The 11,041-nt window shown below is 46.4% G+C and overlaps 1 protein-coding gene across 3 annotated transcripts in view; it reads left to right on the top strand.

Annotated features, from left to right (window-relative positions):
- The first annotated feature begins 4,205 nt into the window (after positions 1-4,205).
- The window catches only part of DVL3 (dishevelled segment polarity protein 3), a 52,820-nt gene continuing 45,984 nt past the window's right edge, over positions 4,206-11,041 (top strand). For 2 of the 3 annotated variants that reach the window (XM_083739462.1, XM_083739463.1), the window contains exon 1: positions 4,224-4,606. In XM_083739462.1, coding sequence (XP_083595588.1) covers positions 4,440-4,606 — 167 coding nt within the window. In that variant the 5' untranslated portion in view covers positions 4,224-4,439. Of the gene's footprint in view, positions 4,607-11,041 lie in introns of all 3 variants that reach the window. The other variant, XM_083739461.1, reaches the window with a different exon arrangement.

Raw genomic sequence — 11,041 nt, 5'->3', positions numbered from 1 at the left:
ATCCCTAGCTAGCAGGACCAGTGGTCAGGGGTGATGGGAATTGTAGTCCAAAAACAGCTGGAGACCCAAAGTTTGGGAAACCTGTGTTCTAGATGATGTCCAGTGATGTTACTTTAAAAAACCTTGCCTGAAAACCTGATTTCAAGGTAGACTCTCAGTTGTAGCTGAACAACCCTTTATATATTCCTACTTGATAAGCGGAACAGAAACAGCTTCCCCCCAACCTGGACCTAGCCTATATGCATGTGGTTTCTGTTCAGCAGTTACATGATTCCCTGAAATAATTATGTGCTGGGGCCTATCAAGCATTTTGCTGGTATAAAAATGAATAATGTTGGATGCGAATCACTCCATAGAATATATCACAATCTTTAAATGTGCATCAGCATAACCCTTTATATGAAATGGAGAGGATGTGCCTGCTTCTCTGATACTGCTCATGCAGTTGCCAAGGTACGAAGAGAAAGACAGTGTTGGGCTAGTTGCTGATAAATCTCTTTGGTCAACAATGGAATTTGGACTAGGGGGTAGAATCCTGCCTGTTTAGATTGGCACGGTTCCACTTGAGAGGGTGGGAAACTAGCCTGAGTGCAGCAATGGGAATAACAAATCACAGTGCAAAACACAACCACCCCTGTGCTTGAGGCTATGTGCAAACTGCAATTCCACACAAGTTCGGAGAAGGAATTGTGAGAGTGGCATTGGGCATTGAATTCTGCATTCCTGAAAATCTTTGCTTTAAAATAATGTTTAGCCTTCATGGGTGTGAAGATATGCTTGAAAGCTCATGCAAAGGCTGAAGAAACCTTAGCCACAGGGATTGCTAAGTAAGATTTGTTCAAGGAAGAGGTGGGGCTTAAGACTTGCATATCTTTTTGGCCCTTTCCATGACTAATAGAAGCAGAATGAATAATTCAGAAGAAATTATGCAACTGTACCTAATTTGCATAATTAAAAAGGCTCCAGAACTTGCCTTTTCTTGCTGCATCATTTTAATTTATTTTGTGTATTTTATTTTAAATCTCTATAAATTCTCTATAAATAAATGCAAGACAGCTTAGAAAAAAGAAATGTCTTTACACACATCACTTGAGAAGGGGAAATTAACAATAAAAATAAAACATTTGGGGTTTTTTGTATGCTGCTTTTCCACAGTAAACCAAGCATTACATAGTGTACACTGCATCTGTTTTGCCAGGTGATCTGTTTAAACTGCCTAGTGGCAATTTGATCCATTAAAATAAATATATTAAAAAGTGAAGGTGGCAATTTGATCCATTAAAATAAAATTCCAAAATCCATAGTTAAATGATACCTCTTACTGGGACAAACCAAAACGTCACAAACTATTGCAAGCTTTCAAGTTATCCAGAATTCATCAGGTAAGAGGTTCTAAAAGGTAGGAACTGGAGGGAAGTGCAAAACTGTTTGTTGTAGCCATACAGTCAGCATTTAGATTGCCCCATTTTCAAAAAGAGGGTGCAGCTATTGCTTCTTTATCCTTGCTTTGTAACATTATATGTGTAACACCTAGCACAAACTTATTCGGTCTGCAACTTCCACCTTGGAATGAAGTCTAAAAACCAGCCTTATTTGCGTAACATCTTTCCTGGGTGGCTCAAGCATTTGCATATTTTGGTTGCTCAACAATGGATTTTGGAGTTCCTGTATAGATAGAAATCAGTTCACATTAAGATCCAATCACTAGGCAATCAGCAAGCCCCTAGCTGTTGACAGGATCAGGTACAAGTGTAAGCCCTTCTGCAAACGAAAGGAGAAGCAGAAGCAGTCTGACAAGTCTTCATGTGAGAGAATTGGTCTCGGGCATTCCAGAGGGGCACCTAGGTAAGAGGCCTTTACCACTTGAAAGGTTAAGGCAGCAACCATGCACAACCACTAGCCTTATTGAATATTGTGCTACCTACTTCAGAATAATCACCTACCTAATAGCTGACGTAAGATTTAGCTTCCCACCTCACAAAAGGAGAGAGGGTAAATGTTATTAGGAAGTAGTATCTGCTACAGGGCCGGCCCACCCATAAGGCAAAGTGAGGGGATCGCTTCAGGTGGTAGGATCCATAGGGGCAGCAGATCCTGATCTTCCTTGTTCTTGATGTAAATTTTCACTCACCCCTTCTTCTCTGGTGTGGGAGGCACCATGACTCAACAATGTGCATGGACACCTAAGAGAGAAGGGACCACTGGTGTCCGTTCAGAACTAGCTGCTCCCAGTCTCTATTCAGCCCAACTCCAATAGGACAGAATTTCCATATAAATTCTGACCCAGCAGCTTGACATGTCATGCCCTGCCTCCCCACGAGAGCTATCTCCACAATAAATGCGCTAGTTTCTAAGGTGCCTTAGGATTCCTTGTAGCTTCTGCTGCAGCAGAATAATGACTGGAATGTGGTTGCTTTAAAACTGCCTTTTTATCAGTTCTCAGACTGTATTTAAGCTCCAGAACCAACATGGCTATAACAGAAAAACATTAAGCACCCTTCATTCACTGCATCACCAATTAATTTAAAGCTTATCGGTGATCTAATGCTTACCTAAAGTAGCAGCAGCTTTATTGTCTGTAGCGACTTGAGCAACCACAGTTTATTTTAAAGTCAACAGACGCTCTGCCTCCATTCATGGGCATATGGTACCGGCAAGAGAGATGGGAAACCACTAGCTCCAAGGGAGCAGGGCCTGCTGGCTAGTCCCAACAATGCATACTGAGCACCTGTCTTTGAAAACAACAAAACAAGCCTAAGTGAACATTTTTGCTTCTGAGCCAGAGAGAGATAGTAATACGTTTGTGCATATATGCTTGCTTTTGTTTTAACGGGGCTTGGCCTGGGCTTCCTATGGAATGTTTTCTGGTGCCGCATACTTCCCCTCACGCTGCAAGTTTAGCCCTGAAACATCTTACGAACAAAAAGAGATCAGGCCATGGCCCATCTAGTCCAGCATCCTGTTCTTACAAAGGCCAACCAGATGCCTGTGGGAAACCCTTCAGCAAGACGTGAGCACAAGGCCCTTCTCTCTCACTGTGATTTCCAGCAACCAGTATTAAGAAGCATTGCTGCCTCCAACTGCAGAAGTAAAGAATCAGAGAGTTGGAAGGGACCCCAGGGGTCATCTCTTCCAACCCCCTGCAATGCATGAATATGCAGCTGTCCCGTACGGGGATTGAACCTGCAACCTTGGCATTATCAGCACCACACTATAACCAACTGAGCGGGATAGCCCTCTCCATGAATTGTGAAATTTTGTTTCTGTCCTTAACCTTATGCCCATATACACTTTGCACATGCCAGAGGAATGAATTATCAGTTTATTACACAAAATTGAATTTATGTCTTCCCTTTTCCTGCTAGGAGATCAACAGAATACTGTGCGGGGCGGACTTGTTTCCATTTGTTATTATGGCATGTATTTTTGTATTCCAAACTGCCCCGTGATCTTGGGATGAAAGGTGGGGCAGAAATTCAATAAAGAGGAACACCAAATTTGTCCAATGCTCTCTTAAAGCAGTCCAAGTTGGTGGCCATCCCTGTCTCCTGTGGGAGGGGGTTCCATAGTTTAACCCTGCTTATCTGTCCTGAATCTTCCAATATTCAGCCTTGCTGGATGTCCATGACTTCCAGGTTTATGGAAGAGAAGCTTCTGTCTTTCAACTTCTCCGCAAGCTGTGCATAATGCCATGCGCATAAAAAATACTAAAAAGCATTGGAAGTACTCAACTGAGGTTCTGTTCCCCGCCCCCCAAAATGACCTGTTTTTTGGTGGTGTGTGTGTACATACACATATGATTTCCCCCCAAAAGCTCAACATCTTTGGCCTGCCCCCCCCCCCAAATGATGCCATTCATTTCTATTATGGCAATATTTTAGTACCTGTTTTCTACTTCTATGTGGCGCGCTTAGGAGTCCTTAAAGCGGTCTGGGTACCACCTCCCTCGGGGCAAAATAAATAAATGAAGAAACCCCCCCCCCCCCAATACCCGGCCTTCCCCTTGGCGACCCTCCCCCTGCGAAGAAGCTTCTCCCTGAGGCCATGGAGGCTCCATTCTGCTGATATTCCCTGAAGGGCAGCCCCGAGGACGGGGCGCTGGGTGCTGCTGCTCCGGTGGGGCCGGGCCCGAGGCCGGCGTCCGCGTGAGGCGGGGCTGGAGAGGCGGCGCTGGCGAGGCCCGGCGGCCGCGGAGGGGAGGAGCCGCCGCCGCCGCCGCCGCCACAGGAGGCGCTGAGGCGGAGGCGGGAGTTTGCGCGGTGAGGCGGCGGCCGAGGGGACCCGGCCCGGAGAGCGCGAGGCCTGCGTGGCCCGCCCAAGCCGCCCCGCTCCGGCTTCTGGAGAGGCCGCCGCGGCCGGCGGGACGCTCGGCTTGGGCTACTACTAGGCCGCGCCTGGCTTTGCTCCAGAGGTCCCGGCGAGGAGGAGCGGCGGCGGCCATGGCGGCGGCGGAGACCAAGATCATCTACCACCTGGACGACCAGGAGACGCCGTACCTGGTGAAGCTGCCCATCCCGGCCGAGCGGGTGACGCTGGGCGACTTCAAGGCGCTGCTCAACCGGCCCAACTACAAGTTCTACTTCAAGTCTATGGACGATGATTTCGGGTGAGACGGAGGCCCCGCTCCCCTCCTCTCCCTCCTCTCCCTCCTTCCTTTATCTTCTTTCCCCCCCTTTCAAAATCAACGCCTCGCCACGGACACGTCTGCAGCAGCAGCAGCGGCCAAAGCCCTCGGGATCCTGCCGCAATGAATGGCCCCCTTGGCCCGTCCTGTGTTGCTGACCTCCTCTCCCTCTCCTCCTCGCGAGTAGTGCGGGGCGAGCACAGCCTGGCTCATCTCTAGTGGGACCCCCAACAAGCAGGCAAGAGCTTCTCCTTTCATAGGAGGGGACCCCATCCCCCCAGGGTCATGTACTCCACCCCCCCCCCCCGCAATGCAGGGATCTCAACACAAGCATCCATGGCAGATGGCCACCCGTGTTTTGCTTAAAAACCTCCAAAGAAAGCCCACCACCTCCCGAGGTTGTCCCACTTCCTTCTCAAGCTGATAGATTCTCAAGCCTTTGCAGAAGAGCCGAGGGAAGGGGAAAGAAGGGGCTTGGGGAGACATAAACCCACCTGAGCAAAGCCCCGTTCACCCCAAAGAGGTTAAATGTGGAGTGAACCTTAAATGCTCTTCTCTGCTAGGAAGATCTTCCAATGGCCAACCAGTGTCAGAATCGAGGTCTGTGTCTCTTTCTGGCTGCCTCTCACACACAATTCTCCCCATGTCACGTTGGGGGTTCTTTGCATTGGGGGTGGAGGACTTGTGGCCCTCCAGATGTTGTTGGAAATCACACCCGGCTAACATAGCCAGGGAGGCTGGGAGCTGGGTTCCAGCACTGTCTGATTCCCCAATCCTCCCTTGCAGGCTCTCTTCCCTCGAATGCATTAGAGCAAGGCACTTTATAAGTTCCCACTCCTGATAAATTTCATTTTTCCTTGAGGAAGGAGACCTGTTGTTTGTGGGAACGGAGGAGTCTTCCAGCACCAGCCTTACTGCCGGCATGCAGCCCAAGCGAGGAGAGAATAGGGCCGCTGGTGACTTAAGTGCGGTTGTAAGAGATGTGCCCCAAGAATGCCTTGCCGGGTCAAGAGGATGGGTTCAATAGTTGCCCTTTCTTTCCCCAGCATCCTCTGCAGTGCACTTCTTACCTTGTGCAGACCCCTGAAAGGCCTTTTGTATACAGTTACTATCTAAAACTGTCCAGAAGAAGCAGCTACTGTAGAGTCCTGCTCTTTCACCCTGCAGCACTCCCCAACATCCAAATCTTCGGTGTGTTGGGGACACTGACATCCCAAGGAAAATTAACCATGGTCTCTCTCTTGTCACTGTGCCCTCCTCCCTGTTTTGATGCTTCCATTTGCAGGACAAGGTGGTGTCTCTGAGTAAAATGCAGGAGAGGTTGTTTTCTTTTGGGCTGGCTTAGCTTCCCAAAACCTATTCCTTGTAAAACCCTGCCCTCTGCTCTGATTGTGTTCTGCTCTGGTTTGTGAGCCTCTCCCACAATCCTCTGAAGGCCGTGTAATTTTCCAGACTCTGATTGTATGTCCTAAGACACAAAGAAATTCCTCTTTAAGGAATTGGCGATGTACTGCTGTTGCTGCTGCTCCCCCCCCCCCTTATATTTCTGTGACACTCTCTTTCCTTCTTCCTAGGATCTTTCTGTCTCTTGCAAATACATACACACACACTTCACACCTTGCTGTCTTTAACATCCTATCTCTGTGAATCCTTCCTGGTTTCCTGCTGCTCCTAGGGCTCCAGTAGCATTCACAAGATTGAAGTGTTCCTTTGGCGTTTGCTTGTGAGAACTGGACAGCAAGTTTTGTTAGAGCTTTGTAGTCCTACAAAGACATTCTGCTTGTGGCCACCTACCCTGGGGTTGTATCCTGCTCAGAGCTCTTGTTATAAAAACTGATCTACAAGTGCAGCACAAGTACATGGACCAGCCTTTTTGGTACTGTAGCAATTCACAGTAGAAATCAGTATTTGTGTGCATGCTCCCCCATACACAAAACATTTCAGCAAGAAAGCTAAGGTAGAATCTCTCTTTCCATGGGTAGGAAGCGTTTAATGTGTGGCACATTTCATTCTGTGACTTTCCCCAACTGCATTCTGATATAGTACAGTCCCATAGCTCTCCCCACCCCTGTCCTCCTGAATTTGCAGATGACTGCAAAGGCTGGTTTTGACCTAACAATGCATGTTTGGCTCAGAAGCCTGCAAAAGGCTTGTGGAAAGTGTAGGGAGTAAATCAATAGGAGGCATTTCCCCCCCATATAAATCACAGGCCATGATTTGCTGGTTTTCCTGGCATATGAAAAGTTCCAGGGATGTTGAGTTTTTTTGGCTCACATATTTGCTGGCTCTGTGTTTGTCATTCTTGATTTCAGTATATTGTATCTTGGTCCCTAAGCCCTAATATTTTAGCTGAGTCTGCTGTGTGTTGCTAAACAGCTGTTGCCTCCCAGGCAGAGAGGGCCTGCCCTTTCCTTGGTGGAGGAAATGCTGTGGATATAATGTTTATAAACCAGCACATTAGGATCTTTGAAATCTTACACTGGAAAATAATTGGTGCAGGTCTGTTGCAATCTTGCCATATGGGCTGAAATTGTATAGTGGTAAATGAAACATATGGGAAAAGTCAGGCTATTCATATCCAGCACTATGGTAGGATAGTGACTAGTGGATCAGAACTTGACCATGGAGACTTGCGTTTGAAGCTTTGCTTGGCCACTATCAATATCTCAGTTTAAGCTGCTTTATAGGGTTTTCGTGAGGATAAAATAAGAATACCCCACTCATCCCCCTAAATTGTCAGGATTGGTGGGATAAAAAATGTGACACAATGATAAAATACTTTATTTGGTGACAAAGATTCAAATTATTTAAAGAAACTTTAATAAATTATTTAAAGAAACTTTAGGGAGGAGACATCAGATGGGAAGGTCATCTAACACAAGCAATGGTTATCGGCAATGTTAGAAACTAAGATGTGGAAGCTAGGAACTAAATGGCGCATTAAACCTAGGTTACGGGTGCCACAACAGAGTGTCTAGGCGGTTTTTATAACAAGAATGCAAAGCTGCAAATGAATGAACTGCAGCTACAATCTTATGTTCATTTTTCACATGGTCTAGTTTTCATCTTGGTATGAGCTTAAGAAGTGTGCATGCACACGAAAGCTCATACCAAGAACAAACTTAGTTGGTCTCTAAGGTGCTACTGGACAATTTATTTATTTATTTTTATATATTTTTACTGCTTCAGACTAACACGGCTACCTACCTGAATCTAGTTTTCATCTGAAGACTGAAAAAACAACAACCCATACTTCCCCTGCCTTCCCTCCCTAATATTCTTATGAGGGCTCCTTTTCCAGGCTTAACAGTGGCTGGAAGTGGGGAGGCAGAAAAAGGTCTTTCTTTCCAGCAGTGGCAGTTTTAATCCGAAATCTTAGGCGCCGTACTGCACCCAGAGCTCAGGAACTGCTCGCATTAATGAAATTCCCTGTCGCAAAACACGCCTAGAACAATGGGAGTTAAGAACACTGGTTTTCGGCAAGAGTATGTAAAGGTGTACATCAGCTCAGTTTGTGTATTGCACGTTTGCAAAATGTCTGCTTTTTTTTTTTTTGAGATAAACAGTGTGAATGGCATGTTAAGCCAGGCCTTAGATCTGCATTTAAGTACCATATTTTTCGCCCTATAGGACGCACCGGCCCATAGGACGCACTTAGATTGGGGGGGGGGGAATTATTCCCCCCACCCAGGCGCAGGGCTGGGGCGGGGGAAGACCGTGTTTCCCCCGACCCCAGTCCCCAGAACGGGAGCTTGCGTGCAGCTTCGGCATCGCTCTGGGACCTGTTCTGGGGGCTGGGGTCGGGGGAGCTTCCCCTGAACCCAGCCCCCAGAACAGACTGCCGCCCCAAGCCTTGCGTGCCCGGCGGGACCTCTTGCCGGGCGCGCAAGGCTTGCGGACATCTGCCCAAAGCACAGGGCGTGCTCCGCAGCGCACCCTGTGCTTTGGGCTGCAAGCTGCTGCTTGCAAGCCTTGGGAGCCCGGCGGGCATTGCCCCCAGGCTCCCAAGGCTTGTGTATAGCTTCCTGAAGCCTGGAGAGTGAGAGGGGTCGGTGCGCACCTACCTCTCTCGCTCTCCAGGCTTCAGCGAAAGCCTGCATTCGCCCCATAGGATGCACACACATTTCCCCTTCATTTTTGGAGGGGAAAAAGTGTGTCTTATAGGGCGAAAAATACGGTACTACCTTTGCAAGGATACGTTGTGAGTAAAAGAGGAAAAAAGGGCTTCTAGCAAAATATTACTCAGTGGCCTGGTTTGCATGTTACACTAAAGTTTAAACATACTACGGTTAAATGCGTCCATGCTGCTCAAAAGTTCCTAGGGTGCTCCTTTCCTGTTCCTGCTGTTGCCATACCAGAGACAAGAAGGCTGGATTCTGGCTTGTCATGTTATCTGAACCTGGGCTCCTCAAAACAAACTGCAATCAGAAACCAGGGTTTACTCTTGGCTTAGTGCTAGAGAAGCCAACCATGGGTCTGAGTTGGACAAAACACAGCGGAGACTTTGGCTTTTGTCATCTGCAGCACGGCAAAAGCAGGAGTTGGGGAAGTGCTTTATGGGAAAATCTTGAGCAGTGTTCATGGATACACTGCTCAATCACATTAAATCATAGCTTGCTTTAAGCTATGGGTTAATGCAGGGGTGGGACACCTCTGGACCTCCAGAGGTTATTGGATTACGGCTCCCATCATCCCTGACCATAGGTCATACTGGCTGGGACTGATGGGAGTTGAAGTTCAACAACACCTGGCAGGCTACAAGTTTCCAGCCTTGGCTAACAGGCCAGTTTTCTTTAATATGCAAAAAGGAGATAGGATTTTTAAGAGTAAATGAAAACAGGACTAGGAGATAAATAAGGACATTTATATCTATATTGTCAAGTCAAGTAATCTTTATTGGCATCACATAAGAACATTCAGAATACATTCAGAATAGATAGGCCAGTGCGATCTCGTCGTCACCCCAATGGCACAGTCACCCGCCAAAGGGCAGAAGAGGCTCTGTGGGTTTCCAGCAACAAAAAATCAGACAGAGGAACTTAGCTACTGTCTTGGTGAGCTCTTGGTCTTTCCCTTGTAATAAGAAGTGCATGGCCTCCGATCTCTGGTTTCCAGGTTGGAATACATAGATGGTCTAGAAACTGTTGGCAGAGATCATCACACATTTTGCATTTAAGGGCCATGTGAATATCTATCTAGTAATAGAACAAAAGATTCCCCAAAATAACTTGAGAAGTGCATTCCTATATAAGCGTATTTAGAATTAAGTCCTGTTGAGTTCAGTGGGGCTTCCTAGTTAAATGGCCTAGGATTACACAGCTCCCAAATCCTTTGCCAGTGTACATTTTTACATAATGAAGATTTCCACTTCACGTGAGCGTGTTCTAAAATTTTAACAGTACTGGAGAAATATAACAAATATATCATTTAATAAATAAAACAGTTGAATGTTGGATATCATTTCCATTAATTTTGTTACTTTACTTGAAAGACTTCCATAGGAAACCATTATAGAAACCATTGTCATTGTATCAACAACTGCTGGAATAGGCATAACAAAGAATTGTGTCACTAAACTGTGAAGGCTCTAGAAAACAGTGGGGTTAACTTAGTAGACATAGTTAGCCAGCATGTGGGAACAGAGCCGACATCTGAATAGCTGCATTAAAAACATGTACTGTAATTTGTGAAGTACTTCATGCCTTTTTTACCTTTTACTTTTGAAAACTGCTGTGAGGTAAGCCTGTATTATTCCCAGATTTGCAGATTGAGGAGCTGAAGTGGAGAGGAGATGTCTTGCTCAAGGCCTTGCCAGGAATCTGTGACAGATCTGTCTTTGGAGCCCAGCTCCCCCAGTTCCAAGGCCAACCCTTTTTCACAAGTTCTTGTTACACCTAACAAAGTGGGCTTGAGTCCACGAAAGCTCATGCTGTAATACATTTGTTAGCCTTTAAGGTGCCACAAGACTCTTTGCTGTTCTTGCTAGAGATGTTTTTCTTTTAACGGTGGGAATATTGAGTTACATCAGTAAGCAAATCAAGTTGGGTTTTTTTGCAAATTTCCATATGTTTTGCTGTTCAGGTATCACTAATGTTATTTAAGCAAAGGTTCTAAGGTTCAAATGGAAAAGGTCCTATATAAATGGTAGACAGTAGTGAATTTTGGAGAGTGGTTTGTGTTAGGAGCAGTTGCCTTGGTTTCATAAATGGTTCCACAGAGAGAGAAGGGCAGGGTTTAATCTTGCAGGTCACAAATGGGATGTCTTTTAGATCCCAGCAAGGGCTGAGAGAACAAATGCGGAATGCTCAGGAATGGGCAGTAAACCTTGACTCACTTGGGCCCCAAAGCAGCTAAAACAGCTGTGGAGGAAATTCATCCTACACCCTCATCCTCTTGAGAACTGGGTTGCTTGCAAAG

This window comes from Podarcis gaigeae (genome assembly GCF_964106915.1).
Source record: "Podarcis gaigeae genome assembly, chromosome: 5".
NCBI classification, from domain to species: domain Eukaryota; kingdom Metazoa; phylum Chordata; class Lepidosauria; order Squamata; family Lacertidae; genus Podarcis; species Podarcis gaigeae.
Note: the sequence above shows the minus strand (reverse complement) of the source record. Positions and strands in the feature narration are given on the sequence as shown.